Source organism: Chenopodium album, chromosome 15 (genome assembly GCF_948465745.1).
Source record: "Chenopodium album chromosome 15, dcCheAlbu1.1, whole genome shotgun sequence".
In the NCBI taxonomy this organism is placed as follows: Eukaryota; Viridiplantae; Streptophyta; class Magnoliopsida; order Caryophyllales; family Amaranthaceae; genus Chenopodium; species Chenopodium album.
In genome coordinates, this window is record NC_137848.1 from 6,072,144 (window position 1) to 6,091,207 (window position 19,064).

A 19,064-nucleotide genomic window follows, 5' to 3' on the forward strand; every position below is an offset into this window, starting at 1 on the left:
TATATAAATGTAGCCCTTAGAGCAATATTTAACTATAAAAGTATTAAATTTACTTTTTAAAAGGGAATTAAATTGGAAATACATGATAAAATTAAATCACATACAGATCAATGTAATTAATGTTAATTTATCCTTAAATATTTCTTTTTTTTTACTGTAGCTTGTTATACATAGCTTTATAAGGGCTATGTTTATCATTTTTTTTTTTTTATTTACCAAGTTTAAAAATATATTTTTATGTTTAATTTGTAATGTTATTATGTTTTAGATTACTCTTGTGAACGAAAAGCAGTGGCGGTGTGGCGCACTGTCACTACAATGAGTTTTTCTTGCGAAACGATGAGATTTATTTTATGAACTCTAAGCTTGTTTGGTTGGATCAAACTTATCCTACCTAATACGGGATACTCCTATATTAATTCAGATAATCATGAGATTGATTCTCATCGCCACCCCTATATATATATATATACTCTATCAAATACTCCGTAGTAACGACTGGAATACACTGCTTCTTTTGTGGTGTTTGTTTTACCATTTATGAGGTTGCCTCCGCCTCCATAAATGAATATGGCCAGTAGCTAGTAAGTACGAGTGGCATGTTTTTATCCACAACAATAAAATGTATTTATGTAATATGTATCATCTATTTTACATCATTCATTTTCACAAAAAACACATTCATTTCAATATTATCAAAAATAAAAAAAATTAAAAAAAAAAGATCTTTTGGTTAAATTGAGTAACACGACTTAAGAGGGTACGTAGTTATTACTAGTTGCTTCCACTCAATACACTATAAAAACACACAATTCATTTTCTCAAAAATAGCCTCACCTTTTCTATTATACCCCTTTACATAAACCCTTCATTTTTTTGTACCCTAAAAAATATGGGATTCCTCTTAATACCACTCTTTATCATCTTACTCCTCTTAGCGTACAACCTCTTCCAACGGTTTAGGTTCAAACTACCACCCGGTCCAAAACCTTTACCGGTTGTCGGAAATATATACGATATTAAACCCGTCCGGTTTAGGTGCTTCCACGAGTGGGCCCAAACATACGGTCCAATAATCTCCTTCAAACTTGGGCCTGAATTAAACGTCGTCGTTTCAAATGCTGAACTTGCTAAGCAAGTGTTAAAAGAGCATGATCAAAACTTGGCTGATAGACATAGAAAACCATCAGCTAGATTTACAAAAGATGGTAAAGACCTTATTTGGGCCGATTATGGGCCTCATTATGTTAAGGTTAGAAAAGTTAGTAATTTGGCTTTGTTTACCCCGAAAAAGCTTGAGGCCCTTAGGCCCATTAGAGAGGATGAGGCTACTGCTATGATCGAATCACTCTTCAATGATTGTACTAATCCTGGTTAGTTTTTTTGCTTCAAATCTTTTCATCTAGAACAAATTTTTTTTTACTTTTATATTTGATGATTTTTACCTTAGTATTTGAAATTGAACAAGTAAATGTACATTGATATTTATATAGCACTAGTTTAGCCATTGCGTGCGTAATCACACAGAAGACAACTTAGTTAAAATTATTTACTTCCTCTGTTTCTTTATAGGTGCAACACTTCTCTTTTTACATTTGTCGATTCATAATTTCAATCGTTAATATCTTTAATTACTAATAATATGTAAAAATTATAAACATTTGATATTAAAATGGTATAAATCGAGACAAATCTAACAAGATTTCGCATGACCATATTTTTGTATAGTTATAAATTGTCAAAACTAGTCAAAATAAAACACATAAATAATGTAAAAATCAAAGTGTTGCAACTATTTAAAAAACGGAGGAAGTACAGAATAAAAGGGAAAATTTTAGTGTATATGACATTATACTTGATCAAGGGATTCAAGGTCCTTATGTGATTGTGTTAATATTACTTTTAATCAATTTTTACAACCTAAAACATACTTTTTATAAAAAATATGAATTGTACCATTTCATTGTTTTTGTTACTAAATTCCTTATATGAATATTTTGCATAGAAAAACCTCCTCATGTAATTTTTTTTTTTTTTTTTTTGAAGGCAAAAACTCCTTATGTAATTGTATTAGTATTAAAGTCCTCTAATAATTTTTTTTTTTTTAAAAAAGAATAACTTAAATTGTCGTATGAATACAATCACATAAGCTAAGGAGTATTTAACTTCTTATATGAATATTTTTGCGTAAAAAATACTCCTTATGTGATTGGTTGAAAGTATTAAAGTCCTTATATAAATATTTGCATAGGAAAATACTTATGTGATTGTATTAGTATTACTTTTCATCAATTATTCCAACCCTAAAACATAATAAATACTCCTGATGTGATGGTATTAGTATTAATTTTTATCAATTATTACAACCCAATATTTTTGTCAATAATTGATGTATATCACATATCTTATACTTTGTGAAGCATTTTGTGTTATAATAAGCAATACAATATAAATCAAATTAAACTTATTTATTACATCGTATTTTTTACTCATTTGTGTATGTCTTCAACAAATAGCTTATTTACTCTAGCTAACATCAGACTTTGGCAGCAATATTTTTTTTGGAAAGAATTTGGGAGCAATATATTAATTCATAAAAACAAAAGTCTCTTTTAATTTTGGAGACACTTATATACAGACTCAATTCGTAATCAAATCTATGATATTTTTTTAGTGTTAATTTTTTATTTTTGACAAAACAACTACATTTATTATGTATTGCAAATGTTTTTTTTACCAGTCTTCAAAAAAGAGAATTGTATAAATCTATCCAAGCTTATAAATTAATCCTCCCTCGGTATATTTTGAAAGTGAAACGTTTAGACTTTATACACTATTCACTTAATACATTTTGACTAAAATATAATTGCGATTTATACAAAGGAAAATATAGTCTTGTGGGTACTTATTAAAATTTTGAATAGTTTATTAATATTCAATTGCTATAATTTTTAACTTATTGGTATTTAAAATTATTAAGTTTTGTGTTGACATACATGCATCTAAAAAAAGTTTTACTTAAGAAAAATGCAAAGGGAGTAGAATATATATCCAAATTTTATTTATTTATTTATTTATTTATTTGTTGATGGAATCATGTAAGATAAAAGATACTTGCAATCAAATTTTTAAATCAATACCCGTAAACGAGAAGATTATTATAAAACAAGAAAATATCACTTTTTTTACATGATCTGCTTTGACGTTTATACTATGCACCACCTCTTCTTTGACTATCTTTTGTGAATTATATGTAAGGAAAAACATATTTATGGGATATCTTGTTAGGATCATCTCAATAAGAACTATCATAATATATAACTTTTTTTAATTTTTACTTCTGGAGAATTATAGCTATTGATAGTTAAAAGTTCTGAATCGATAACTGTAATAAATGAAAAAGGTAAGTAAAAAAGAATGGAGGAAGTGGCATATATCCTCTATTAAAAAAAATACAATTAAAAAATTTAAAAAAAAAAAAAAAAAAAAAAAAAAAAAAAAAAACCAGCGCATGCAGCAAGCTAGCAATACTTTAAAACAAAAAATAGTTGCTTTTCCCACCCAACATTATCTAATTAATCTTATTTGCTATTAAAAATTAAGTCTCCAAAAAAAAAAGGACATGAAGGGTATTATTGAATTTGTTACTACTGTACAATTGCCCTTTTTGCCCAAACCAACCATTCTCTTTTTAAAATGTTATAGATTATATCCGATCAAACTTGGCCTAACTCGATTTGGCCGGGTTTTGTCATTTGAAAATACTATCATTGTTGTTTTACATGTTTTATTTCGATTTTTGCACTAAATGCAAGTCTTAGCTTGACATATTTTTCTATTAACACACAATATATCTGAGAATGAGAAATAGCTCAAGTGGTTTTCAGGTGATCTTGGGATCGATTCTCATCACCCGCCCTTATAGCTCTTTAAACATACCAAAAAAAAAGCTCAAATTTGGCCCGCCCAAACTATAGCGTACTTAAACCTTAACATGTTTAAAATCGTCTCTGCCTCAAAATAACAAGTAATAATCCATTCGAATTTTAAAGTAACGATAACACAAGTACATAGTAATGTATGTTGCTTTAATTCAATTGGTCTTCCAATACTTTTTTTTTTTTTAATGATATCTATTCATAACTGTTGCTGATGCAGAAAACAAGGGAAAACCCTTGAACATAAGGGGGTACGCAGGAATAATGTCATTCAACAACATCACAAGGTTAACCTTTGGAAAGAGGTTTATAAACCTCAAAGGTGAACTAGACCCCGTAGGAAAAGAATTGAAGGGCGTATTATCTAGTCGAAAGACGAAAATTAACAACGCAAGCATCTTGATTGAGTATCTTCCATGGCTCCAATGGTTGCTATCGCCTCTAGATAAAAAAGATAGAGAAGAAGCTGCAATGCTCAATGCTCGGTTAGACCAATTTATTAGAGAAATTATTGAAGAACATGCTAAAGCCAAGTCCATAAATATTGGTGGTGCAAAACAACACTTTGTTGATGCCTTGCTCACTTTGAAAGATGAATATGATCTTTGTGAAGACACTATGTTTGGTCTTCTTTGGGTATGTTTCACATATAGACACTATTTATTTCTTATATGCTCCCTTAGTTTTTTTTTAATGCATCACTTGTATTTACGCAGAGTTTTAGGGAGAATTATTTGCTTTAATATTATATTGTGCATGTGGATGATTAATTTATTTCGATGAAAGTACAATATGGGTTATGAAATAGATAGTATGCCAGAGAGAGTGATTTATTTAATTATATAAGTGGAGACTATGAAAAAAAATGATAAAATATTTTAGGTGGGGTATTAGAGAAGAGAGAGAAATAATAAAATATAGTATAAAGTTATCAAATATAAAAGTGATGCATTTATAAAAATAGAAGGAGTAAATTTTAACTTGCTTGCATATATAATGCTTTTATTTGTTCATTAGGTTAAAATTTATAAAGTTATCAAATGTAAAAGTAATGCATTTAAAAAAAAACAGAAGGAGTAAATTTTAACTTGCTTGCACATATAATGCTTTTATTTGTTCACTAGGTTAAACTCTCGTGCAATGCACGGGTGTTAAATATTTTTTGCAATAATTTTACAAAATACTCCGTACTACATAAAGAATATAAAAGATATTCAGAAATATTTTATTTGGGTATATATGAAATATGATTATCAAATTGGAAAGAAAATATTTTAAGGTATAAATAGTTTACTTATAAATTTTGAAAAAAAAAAAAAAAAAAAGAAGAAGAAGAAGAAAAAGAAGAAGAGAGAGAGGAAAAGTGAATAAGGAGGGAAAATTTTTCACAAGGTAATGACAAGTGTTATAAAAGTATTCGCTTTTAATATAGGTTAATAGATATATAGATACCTCATTTATAGGAAAAATTGAGTTATTTTTGAAGTCACCAAAGTCAAAATTGAGCTATTTTTGAAGTCGCAAAGTTATTGTACACCCATCTTATTTAAAAGTTTTTGTTGTAAATATGATGCAGGATATGATTGTTGCTGGTGTGGATACGGTTGCTATTTCAGTTGAATGGGCTTTAGCAGAGATGATACGGAATCCAAGAGTACAGAAGAAAGCCCAAGAAGAGTTGGACCAGGTTATTGGGTCCGAACGAATAATGACCGAAGAAGACTTTTCAAACCTACCTTACTTAAAAGCTATAGCCAAGGAGTCTTTTAGGCTTCACCCTCCAACCCCTTTAATGTTACCCCATAAGGCTCGAGCCCACGTCAAGATCGGCGGGTACGATATACCCAAGGGCTCAATTGTTCACGTAAACGCTTGGGCCTTGGGTCGTGACCCTAATGTTTGGGGTGATGATGTGGACGTGTTTCGACCAGAACGATTTTTCGAGGAGGATATTGATATGAAGGGTCATGATTTTCGATTACTACCTTTTGGGGCGGGTAGACGGATATGCCCCGGAGCACAAGTGGGCATAAATTTGGTTACGTCAACCTTGGGTCATCTTTTGCACCATTTTGAATGGAAGCCTCCAAATGGTGTTAAGATTGAAGAGATTGACATGAGGGAGAGTCCAGGACTTGTTACTTACATGAAAACTCCATTACAAGCAGTTATAAATCCAAGGTTACCTACAAGCTTGTATAAACGTGTACCGGTCGGTATGTAATCATTTTAGAATTACTTTTGGCCACAAAGGTAAGTTGGATGATTATTTATTTTTTTCTTATTGTTTCATTATAGTACGTGTATATTAGTGATTTAATAGGATCATTTCATTATTTGTACGCGTAGTATTCTGTATTAATGATTTAATAGGATCATTTGTATGCGTAGTATTCAATTTTGCATATTGATAAGGATTTTATCTTTCTATTGAGATTGGGGGTATTTCTAACTAGTTACTCTTTACTACTTATAAAGATCACAACTCATAAGAGAGGAGTTTAAATGTTTAATAATGTACCAACAAATCTACAATATAAGATGTCAATTACATTATAAGATCATCAACACACCATAGCATATACTAGTATATATAAGGTGTCACTTGAGTGTTGTGGTATCTAGCCCAATTTGCAACACTCTTATATTGCTTTTTAGGCACATGTATTGTGAACTCTTATGATGGACTTTTTAAGTCTTAATTTTGGGTCCATATATATTTGGCATAGATTTTGTGGCTTCCAACAGAAGCCTTATGAGGTTATCTTACTCAGCAGTTGGCAGAGAAAAACACACGTACAAAATAGAAAGCTAAGTGAGGGTTATAACTTATAAGAGTGCTTTCATTTTCGGGCTTTTGAGCATAACTTTCACAAAACTAGTTGTTGTCGGAAATTCCACCCTTGAATCATGCTCAAATTTGGACAGCTTATTCCTGACATCAATGACTTTATTATGGATCATCAATTTGAGCTTTGGTTTGGTCAAAATTGTCTTTGGATAGAATTGTTGTTTATGAGTGAATTCTACTCCTTTCATTCTCTAATTTTGATCTCTTATTGTTTATTGTTGGTACTGGGTTTTGAATCCTTTATAGACTGATTTAGGGTTTTTTTCCCCTCAATTTATCAATAAGAAAAGTTAGGGTGAAATCCTTAAATGGTTCTATGGTTTTTATCCTTCACATCCAAAGGTTTTTTCACGTATAATTCTTTTGTGTTTATTGTTATCATTTCTTTCTAGTATTGCTGGTGTTATTGTTGTCTTGCTACTTTTTTTTTTTTTTGCTGATTTGGTTGTGTGAGAATTTAGGTTGATTGGATTGAATTGTTGTCTTGTGTGAGACATTGTCCATGGATGTCGTAATGACCCCCTTCGATCTCAACATTAAGATCGTGCGCACACTTTTTGAAGCTTATGACCAAGCAAAATAAATTTAGTCGCAAAGATTAAGACAACGGAATAATGTTGTCTTTTAATACTATAATAGGGTTCATTATCTTCTTAATTTCAAAATAAATGTCGTATTATGACTTTGTATTATTCACATGCATCACTTTGTCTAATATTGGTGCTTTATGTATAAGATTATACATAGAGTACGTCATTGTATAGTTTCTAAATCAATTCTCTTATGATTTATAATTATTGCTAATTATAGATTATTAGTTAAAGTTTCGCGTTAACAAATATGCCGATTAAAATGGGACACTTATTCTGAAACAAAGGGACCAACTTTTATTACATAAATATAAATATATAATATGGTGTCAACTTTCAAATGAAAACCTTGTTGACTTTTTTTTTTTTTTTTTAATTGTAAGACAATCACCATAAGCTTTAAGAGACAGAGAGAGTACTATATTATGCGTACATACTTAAAGGCTAAAAGTCTTTCTATGAAGAGGTTAAAATTGTGATCACCCCCCATCATGCTAACTCTAATATATCTTCCTGAGATACTAGAACCAAACCGTGAGCCATTCCTAGCTCGGATCCTTAGTTTTTGCATTAGCATTTCAGCATCTTCACTCGTTTTACACTCTAACCAAGCAAAGGCTGCACATACACAAAAAAAAAAAAAAAAATAAATAAAATACTCAAATTATGAATGTTATTTTTTATAAGAAACTCGTCATTATTTGACCATTAGGTCAAGACCTCATCATTATAGCAACTAGCAAGTCGTATACCTGGAGTAGGATGAGTGAGCTTTCCGAAGAAGTTACAGAATCCCGGAGAAAAGTTAGGGAGGTTAATTGTTCTAGTGTGCTGGATGGCGGCTCTTAGCTTCTCCCAACGTTGTGCCAAGGTGCAGTGGCCGTAATCAAATAGCCCTTCAACTTCGAACAATTTAGGCTTCATAGGAGGCTTTTCATGCTCATAATACGCAGCATGTTCATATCTATCGGCAACGAAGTGAAGGAGTTTTGTTGCTCGAAGTTGCCCTTCATGACAACTTCCAATGCTCATAAACAATACTTGTCTTTTCATCTTTTTGGCAATCTCTTGATCCTTCTTTACAATGACCCACCTTTTAATATAAAATACACATCACAATGATATCATATTGTCAAAGAAATACTTCCTTCGTTTTGAAATAATCGCAATAATAAGATGGGCACAAAATTTTAAGAAAATCATAGTGGTCAAAAAGGAAATTTTATAATGTTAAATATATATAGTTAGGGTCTAAACTGATTTACTGAACTGAAGTGGGATGAACTAAATTGAATTGTTTATGAGAGAAGGAAATTAAAAACTGAACTGAACTACACTGAACTGAAATTAAGCTGAAGAGAACAGGTCCTTAGTATGGATGCATGTATTGTAAATAAAATAGAAAAAAAATTAGTGTAAGTGGGGATGGTAGGAGAGGAATGATAAAATATTAGTGGATCTTGACCAAATAAGAAAGTGTTGCAATTATTATGAAACGGATAAAAAGAAAAATGTTGCGATTATTACAAAACAGAGAGAGTATTATTTTATTTATAAGACTGTACACGCAAATTAAATTAAAGAATTATTAATTATGCATTAGTATTATTCAACAATAAAAGTGCATGCATTAGTATTTTTATTCTGACAAGTAAAGATGACTTTTTATTTAATTTGTTCTCTGAGTCTATATATTATGTACAGAATTATGGCTGAGATTATAACTTTATAAGAATTTATGCCTAGCTCAAAAATAAATATTATCTATGTTTGTTAGTAAACGTGCGTGTTTTATTTTTTAGTTGGTATGATGAAGGGCCTTATCGAGCCGAAAGGAGTTAGTATTAGGTACTACTGGAGTATCATGCTCATGATACTCCAACATATTAAGTGAAATAACATATGTTTAAAACAAAATAACATAAAAAGTTAGGTAATTTTAGATTTTAGCACCTCACAAAAATCCGAAAATGATTTTTAACATCCCATAAAAAAAATTATTTTAACACCAGACAAACTTACAAAAAATGGGTATTACCACCACTTAACAGATTCCGTTTAGGAATTTCGTTAAGTGTGGTGTATGGTGACACATGTCACCATTTTATTTGTTTAAAAAAAAGAAAAGAAAAATTAAAAAAAATAAAAATAAAAACCTCACAGCCACCACCACAGCGCCACCAACGCCCTCCCCCCAACCCACCACTGCCCTCCCTGAACCCACCACCGGTGACGCATTCGCACCCTTAAGCCACCTGAACCCTCCCCCTCCCTTTCCCGCAACCGCTTCGCCCCCAAAAACCACCAAACCCAAAACCCTCCTTCCCCAAAACGGCCACGAATCCGGCCACAAATTGCCGAAATCGGCCGATTTTGGGGCTGAGTGGCCTTAACCGGCCGACTTCGGCCATTTGTGGCCGGAATCGTGGCTGTTTTGGGGGATTTGTGGTCGTTGAGGGTTGTGGGATTGGTGGTTTTTGGGTCGATTGCGGTTGCGGGAGAGGTCGAAGGGGGTGTTCAGGTGGGTTGGGAGAGGGAGGGGGAGGAGACGCGCCGCCGGTGGTGGGTTCGGGGAGGGTAGTGGTGGGTTCGGGGGAGGGCGGTGGTGGCTGTGATACCCCGTATTTTTGAAACGTATTTTCTAATTAGTATTCTCTTAAAAAGGGTATTTTAGTAATTTATTTTACTATTTGAATTTTGGAGCCAAAATGATATTTGAATTTTGGTGCCAAAAGTATTTTAAAACTCAATTATTATTTTTGGATTTTGGATAAGATTTATTATCCATTTATTTTATTTTAAAAACCGGAATATTTATATATATTTCGGATATTTTAATTAAACAAAATTATATTTTATTATTTATTTAAAAGGGCCGAAAATTCCTAAATTATTAAGTATGATTTTCGGATTTTCTATGTGTAGAAAATCTGATTTTCTTAGTTATTTTATTTAGTGAATAATTGGAATTTTATTAATTAATTATTTTATACAATAAATATTATTTACACAATTATTTTTAATTCCTTAAAACTAGCAAATTAATTCCCTAAATATCTAAAGCCACTATGATGGATTTTTGGGTGACTTATTTTGGTAAATTATATTTTTAATTATCTCCTCAAAATCTCTTATTTTCCTTAATTCTATTTCTCCATCTTTTTAATATCTAATCATCATATTTTCTTGCCATTCATTCTTCTTAATTATTCCCCAAGTAATTCCAATGTCCTTATTATTTTCATGACATACATACATTCCATATTCAATTATACACAATCACCTTAATATCCAAACTTTCCTTTATTCTTTTACTCACTTCTCCAAGTAATCTCTTAAACCCTATTTGCCATAATTCTTCCCACATTCTCTTGCTATAATTCTTGCATGAGCTAGTCTATAAATACCTCTTCATACCTCTCATATTCTTCACACCAAAAACCCAATTCTCTTCTTCTCTCTATTCTTCTTTTCCCTAAACCTTTTCATACTTTTCTTCTCCTCTTTTCATACAAATATTATCCCGTATACCTTTGAAGCCAGTTTTCGGGCACTTTTGGTCAGTTTTTGGGGTATTAATGTTTCATAAAAGATTGTTCCTCTCAAAAAATCCTTGAGGTTAGGCTCAGAAATCACCCAATTCGGAGTTATATTGAAGGAGTTATGACCTCTGCAAGTTCTGCCTATTCTTTCCAACGAAAATTCAATTCTCTTTAATCCTATTCTTTTATTTTCTTCATGGTTAGTTTTCTAAAATACAAATACCTATTTTAAAGCTATAATTTTATATTAAAGTATTATTTTAAAAGAGTTTTATAGTCCATGCACATTTGATTTGGGTTTATGTTGTGATAACCTTATGGTTATGTTATTTGCAAGGTGTATTCGTGGTTGAACTTTGAAAATGCGAAGTATTGATTGATATTCGGAATCAAGGTTCTTGAGGTTCTTTTTCTGTGGTTTTTCTAGCAAGGATCAAGGTACGTTTAGGTGGCTAGATACCTTTGAAAGTGATTGGTTTGAATAACATATTTGATATGATTTTATTGGTGATTGAATTAAATTGATTTGAATTATGTTTAGAGGTATTGATTTTAATATTTAATTTGTTTTAATAAAAGTATTTTGAATGATTGATTTTTAAATCATGTTTTGAATGGTTTGAATTACTTATCATGTTTAAATAAAGGATTTGATTTTAAAAGGGTTTGTTGAATTAAATAAAAGGTTTTTCAAGGAAGAGTTATTGATTTTGAAAAGTTATTAATATGAGATTTTATTCTCAAGTATCTATTTAAAAAGGTTTTGATTTTGAAAGTATGTGGAATTATTAAAAAGGATTTTGAATTATATTGGAACTATTGGAAATTAAAAGGATTTACTGAACCATTGAATTATTATTATTAATGCTTTATAAGCATGTTGGTAATCCCACTATGTGGATTTGGTTTATTGATAAGGCCTTGGACTTTGTATGACCGGGTCTTTCCTCAAGAATAGCCTTGTAATATAAGGAGACTAGCTTGGGGTGTGTGCACACTTGGGTGAGGAATTGGATTAAAAGAAATTGGTTCTTAATAAAGGAATTGGTTTTATTAACTATTATTTTGAATATTGAATCATTGGAATCGGTTTTGGAATAATGAGTTTGGAATTTATTGGATTAATTATTGGAATTGATTTTTAAAAGCATGTTTGCAAATAAATTGAGTTTACATTATCTTGCACTTATCGTACTTAGCATATTTTACCAATCCGTATTTCTTATTTGTTTTGGTTCGCCCTGTTTACCGTAATGGTAAGCAGTGCTAACTATTTTCAGGTGGAGTCAATTGAGCATATGGAGTCCCGGGAATGGTTTCACCTAGATTAGGAAGTGTTGGTCTTGTGTCTTTATTTTGAGTACTCATAGCAATGTTACTATTTTTATAAGTATTAATAAAAGAAAGTTGAGTTTCCGCTGCAAGTTTTATTATTAAGTTAACTAGTTTGAGTAGCCTTGCGTAATCACGCAGCGATAACACTCCTAAGTCTATCTCTACGGTATAATTATACGTATTATACTAGTATTTCCGTAGAGGGAGATTTGGAGGTGTTATAATGTCGCTAGGGTGGCTGGGGTAGTTTTAGGTTTTTTATTTTTTTTTTCTTTTTTTGGCCAATAGTAAAGCGACACGTGGCTTTATGGGCCCACTTAACGGATTCCTAAACAGAATCAGTTAAGTGGTGGTAATACCCATTTTTTAGAAATTTATGTAAAGTTAAAATAATTTTTTTTTTTTTTTATGGGGGTGTTAAAAACCATTTTCGGGTTTTTGTGAGGTGTTAAAATCTAAAATTTCCAAAAAGTTATGAGAGTATATAAATGAAAATAAACTGAAAAATAATCAAAATTTCAATTTCAATTCTCTCCCCACTTTCTCTCTCCCCACCTTTTTCTCCCTAATTTCCCAACCCACCATTTAACATCATCAAATCCTTTATTCTTCTCAACAAAAACCACAAAAAATCTTTCGATTTTAATTTTAACCACTCAAACATGCAAGCACAAAATTGCTCAATCAAAGTTGAAAATCAATTTCACTACATAAAAAATGGTTGATATTCATGAATAATATAAAGATAGGACAATCGGGAACAAGCATGAGCAAAACAAAGTAAGTAGATTGAATTTGTTTTTGTTTTTAATTAAATTAATTGAAAATGTACTGCTAATTTGAATTAAATATGTTAATTTGATTTGATTCAATCGAATCTATGCTATTTTTCAATTTGCTAAAATGTTGTGTTATTTTATGAAAACTTTATGTTATTTTACTAATCAAATGCTATATAAATCTACTAAAACTTTATGTTATTTTACACAAACCTTGTGTTGTTTTGCTAAATTAACATTATGTTATTTTGCTAAAACATTATGTTACTTTACGTAAAGCATGTGTTATTTTGATAAATTCTAGTGTGAATTTGTATAAACCTCAACCCGTGTTATTTTACTATAAACTTGTGTTATTTGACGCAAACCTCGTGTTATTTTGCTAAAATCATTTGTTATTTTGATAAAAGATTATTTTGTTATCTTACTTGAACTTTGTGTTATTTTGCTTCAACATTTTGTTATTTTTTAAACGTATGTTATTTTTACACAACAATATGTTAATTTATTTTCTAGTAAATTAATTTCTACGTCAAATTTCGTTTGCAAATTAAATTTGCTCGATTCTTTTTCTCTTCTTTAAATTAAATCATCTTCATTCAAATAGTTGTTCAAATTTTATCAGATTCTCACAAATATAAAACATTCAATTTGATTTTTAGGGTTTTAATTTTTTTTGATTTTGGTAATTTAAACAATTAGCTCTTCAATTCAACAAAATTTCTTAATAATAGACTGATGGAAGAAGATAGATCTTGAATGTTGCAGACGAATTACGAGATTATTTGAAGAATTTTGAAAAATAAAGTAAGATAGAGGGAAGAGAAGAAAAACAAAAATAGAGGAATAATTTTTTTTTAATTAAAACACTAGCATATGACCCCTGAAGTACCATGATCATTGTACTCCAGGAGTATTATAGAAACTGCCTAAGAGAATCTCATCCCCCAAATTATCACCAGTGGGGATTGAAACTCCAACCTAATGGTTGAAAGGTACTCTCCTTTTTACTAGATCAAGTTAGTAAACATGCATGTTAAGTGCATGGAACATTTATATGAAACATTTTTTAAAATGGAATACTTAAATTTTTTATAGAATGGATGGAAGTGTGGAACTTACCCTATGCGTGATCCGGCATGGCCGGTAGTCTTAGACAATGTAAAGAGCATAACATCATAGTCAGCAGGAGAAGTGATGGGTGTATAGTGTGGCCAGTAGTAAGCCAGGTCATATATTAACAGGCCTTCTTCCCTATTCACCACCGGCTTTCGAGTTCGACCATCAGGATTATTTGGAGATGTCACCACTTCAATGTAAGGACCTGATTCCTCTTTGAAGGTTTTGGCATCTCCTTGCCATTTATAAAGCTCAGATCTCTCTTGCTCCATTGCCTCTTTGTAAAACTGTGCCAAGAAAGACTTGGATATGTCAAAATCACACCTTTAGTCTTTTGAGAATTATATTGAACTGGTTTAACCGTTTAAAGACGTTAGCACAAGTCTATACATAAACTAGATTAGGTCCCGTGCCATGCACGGTAATTTCACTATATTTAATTAAAAAAAATCATTTTACAAAAATAACCTAGACAAAATACAACGGTAAATAATGAAATACAATGAAAGAGTGGATTAGATAAATGAGTATATTATAACTATATCATATGAGTTGTTTGAGTTGTTTAAAAACTTCAATAATAAATTGATTTTTCGTTTTATTAACCAAATAAATATTTTGAAATTATGTTTTGTACCCAATGGAAAGGAATAATAGAAATATTCTTATGTATGGATGCACAACGCACCGACCTAAGAATATTATTTGCCTATTTGGATGATTATTGACCATTGGATCGTCAAATACGTAAAAACAATACCCTTGGATCACCATTGTATATAATTATTTTGAGAAATTATAACTCTAGTTTAATGATGTTATGGAAATGTTAGAGATACAAATAAAAAAAAAAGATAAAATTTTAATTAAATAAATTATCTTATACGATTATAAATATATATTTAGTGTTTATAATTTTAAGAGATACGTTGGGGCTCGTGATCACAAAAAAAAATGTTAAAATATGTTACAATTATTATCACAAATTTACCTTGTTTATTAAAAATCTATTATATGTTAAATAGAATAAAAAATAATGTATTGTTCTATTATACAATATACAAAGTAAAGAGCCGGAAAATATTCCTTCAAAAAAAAAATATGAAAGATATTTTATACTAAGTAGAAAGTAAATGAAGACATTAGAAACAAAATTTTAAAAAAAAATAATAAAGAAAAGGTTTTGGAGGAAAAAAACAGCACTAGGAAGTGACACATGTCATTCCTGGTGTCTGTTTTAGTATTATGTATAGATTGATTATGTATTAATTTGATATAATTAAAGCCATATTATTGAAGTGCTGTAGTGAAATTTATATCGCGCTGAGTATGAAGAGGCCCAAGCTACATTAATCCACACTTCTAGCCCAACATGCTCACGGCACACACATGTGTGAGCTGAGGAGCGTGATAAAACATATTCACGCGCCTCATCAGTCATTAACCTAAGATTTTGATTGAATCAGTCCTTTAACAGTTTATTACTTTCAGTCATGTTAAATTAAATGGATTTTTAGTGACTGAAAATTATATTAAATGATCAAAATTTATTAATAAAAGTGTTGAATAATTACCGAGTAGTAGGGCTCGGCACAGACAACGGGTACGTGCTTATTGTTATTACAAGTATTACTCTCTTTGACAGTAAAAGCCAAGGCACGAAGTGCGACGATAAACAACTGAGATGAACCTGTTCCTCCGATTATATACCGGCCATCGGTCACTGCATTTCCAACCACACGATGTATCTTCCTAACCGCGTCAATGAACTCCGGCATTTGATAGATAAAGTCAGCCTCTTTAGGGTTCACCAAGTAGCTAATCATGTCGGAAGCTTTTATAGTCACCGAGCATTCGTTATCAATGTTCTTCCAGTACGGGTAGAACATCATGGGATCACCACTGCAAAAATGAGATGACCGAATAAATAATTCTGATAGAGATTAAAACATATTCATGGGTTTCAAATATCAGTTTAAACTTTTGGTTGAGTTGGTCCATTAACATGGTACGGACACACGGGCTCTCATATAAGGAGGCATGATAGAGTATAAAACATATTCTTGCACTATGCATATAGAGAGCTAAAACTTTGACAATCAAGCAATTTTTTTCAATTGTTACCCAGTTCACATACATTATCAATAGTGATTAGTTGACTATTATACATCCAGCGACCATGCACCTTAAACTTACGTTTCATGAATGATTATAACGTATGCTAAATTTTGGGTTCGTTTGATTCTCAAATCTTGCAACGCAATGTTTTTGTTTACCAACGTTTTACCCAAGTTTGTAAAAAAGATAAACGACGAAAATTACTATTTAAAGTATAAGTACTAACAAGTGAAATAATTTGCCTATCGAACTGAAATTAATGTTTATCATCATTGTCTACCAAACAAAAAACAATAACAAACTTACTGATCGAGGTTGATAGCATCACCGTCGACCAAGTTATGAGTACCGTTATTATTGTCATCAATGGTGACATTTTCTTGCTTTGTTATTACTATCTCTTTTGACTCCATGGTAGATCCAACCTCTTGTGACAAATATCGCTCTACCAATGCTTTAAGTAACGATTGTTATTTATAAGCCTATGTATCCGAATTTATTCGTTAATATATATATTTGTATTGATGTATATATGGATGTAGTTTGAAAGCAATATTGTCTTCTAATTAATATGGTTGGGCAATATTGGTGAATTATATATTCACGAACAAATGTTTGCCTGCTCACATGGAGAAATATACCATAAAATCAAAGAGAAAATACAATACAACTAACAAGTAATTGAAAAGAAAGATCGGATTCACATGTTAGATTTTAAAACTAGATAAGAAAATGTAATAGCTACCAAACATTTAGTCATTTACCTAAATTTCTGGCTATACCAAATTTTTTCAAAAAAAAATAAATAAATAAATAACCCACCTACCTTAAAATAAGTTTTTATTTTTATAATTACATACTCACCCTCCCCCCCCCCCCCCCCTCTCCCGCATCCCTCAATAATAGTCCCTTGTGGGAAATCTTCACAGGAAATAATACACATATATAAGAAGTAGTAAATGTACATTGAAAAGGCAAATTTACATTAGGTATGCAAAAAACTAGAGAGAGAAAGTAATAAAAGTACATGGAAAAGCAAAAGTTACATGAGAAAGTTAAATTTGCACAAATATTATTGTAAATTGGAGGGAATTTTGGTAAAAAAATAATATTAATGGTACTTGAAAAAGCAAATGGGATTATTATTTTTGGACTTAAAATTGGCCATAACTTAGGGGCTATCAATAAGGGACGGGGTAGAGATGATCAAAGTTAGTCCGGCCCGACCCGACTCGATTTTGGGCAAAATTTTTCGGCCTGAAATCGGGTCGGGCCCAGCCCAAAATTTTATTATTTTGGGCAGGTTTGGAAATGCATTTTTATGCATATTTAGTTGATTTTTTAGGCCCGACCCGAAAATGATCCGAAAAGCGCGTACGACTTGACCATTTGGGCACAAAAAATCCAGCCCAAAGCTTGGCCTCGCCAGTGGGCTTATTTTTTTGGCTTCGACCTGGCCCGTCCAATGATCTAGGGCGGAGGGAGTACATTTTAAAACTTGGAAACATGGGTTGTAACCTCAGTCCTCAGGTTTATGCACTAAATTCTTATTAATTACTCCATACTCCATTTGTCTCATAATACAATTACTCTTTGAATTTTTACATGGGAATTAAGAAATTTATAAATTCCTTAAAATTAACTATTAGAAGTACATATGTGAATGTGGAGTTAGAGAGAGATAGAGAGAAAGAAAAAGTAGTTGGAAGTAATTGAAGAGATAGAGAGAGAAAATGTTGGAAATTGATGTTAAAAGTAGAAAAATAAAAAAAGATGACAACTCACTAAAAAGAGAGTAATAATGTCAAAAAGTACAACCTTTAAATATAAAGAGACACTGTATTTTGGTTTACCAAAAAGAAAAGGAGACATTATGTTAGTTTAGATGAATTACTAAGAGAAGGGGGGTGAATAGTAGTATGTTCCAATTAAGTAAACTTTTGCGGAATTTAAAGACAGAACATAAAAGGAACTTAAAGATCACAGCAAGATTTTACGAGGAAACCTTCCAGCGCCCAACTGGAAGTAAAACCTCGACCCTTCTCAGGATTTTCAAACAAACTCCACTATAATAGGGCAACTCCTAGTTACAACCTATTAACACAGACCTTTCTCACAAGTTCCACCACGGACCCCTGCTACCTGATAGGACCCTATCTTATCCAACCTAAGTCCCACTTAGGTTCACTCAGCACTCCCGGAGTGCCTACACTCGGCTTCCCACCTGAAGGTCACTCACTGTGCCCTCACAACTACCACTCGAATTTTAGAGACTTTCAAACTCCTAAACACATACGAATTTTAGAGAATTCAAACTCTTAACTCAAACGTGAATTGTCAAGAATTCACAAAGACCCAAAAACCAATTACAACACAAAGACTCACTCTAATATATAAATGGGAAGCTACACATGAAACCCGAAATCAAAATGATAAAGCTTAAACCTTTGGCAAACTTACTCTTAAGCACTAAGTGGTTTTCACGCTTAAAACTCTCACTATGCTTCGATGGATCACTTCTATATTTGTAGAAGTTCCTCAGCTAACAAAGTAAGTTTTCCAGAAAAATGATAAATTAAACAGAAATTCATTCTTATCATTTCAAAACCGAAACAAACTTAATCTCGATTTTAAGAAAACCTTTTTCTGTAAAATTCATTTTATTAAAAGATAAAGTTTTATGAAAAGATAAAACCAAGTCAACCAGATTTTAAAAGATAAAATAAAATACTTTTTCATAAACTTAAACTTCTTTTACGAATTATCTAGTTTGCCAAGCTCTATCCGATTTC

At 31.2% G+C, this 19,064-nt stretch overlaps 2 protein-coding genes across 2 annotated transcripts; one reads left to right on the forward strand and one right to left on the reverse strand.

Annotated features, from left to right (window-relative positions):
* Positions 1-750: 750 nt before the first annotated feature.
* On the forward strand, positions 751-6,372 carry LOC145582803 (cytochrome P450 98A2-like). The gene is made up of 3 exons (XM_081639824.1): positions 751-1,373; positions 4,159-4,574; positions 5,515-6,372. Exons 1-3 carry the CDS (start codon positions 893-895, stop codon positions 6,160-6,162), a joined length of 1,545 nt encoding a protein of 514 aa, XP_081495950.1. The 5' UTR covers positions 751-892; the 3' UTR covers positions 6,163-6,372.
* Positions 6,373-7,797: 1,425 nt separating this feature from the next.
* Positions 7,798-16,685, reverse strand: LOC145580667 (tryptophan aminotransferase-related protein 1-like). Its single transcript, XM_081637794.1, has 5 exons — positions 16,579-16,685; positions 15,729-16,056; positions 14,158-14,441; positions 8,132-8,472; positions 7,798-7,997 (listed from the first exon to the last, which is right to left on the reverse strand). Exons 1-5 carry the CDS (start codon positions 16,683-16,685, stop codon positions 7,798-7,800), a joined length of 1,260 nt encoding a protein of 419 aa, XP_081493920.1.
* Positions 16,686-19,064: the final 2,379 nt, after the last annotated feature.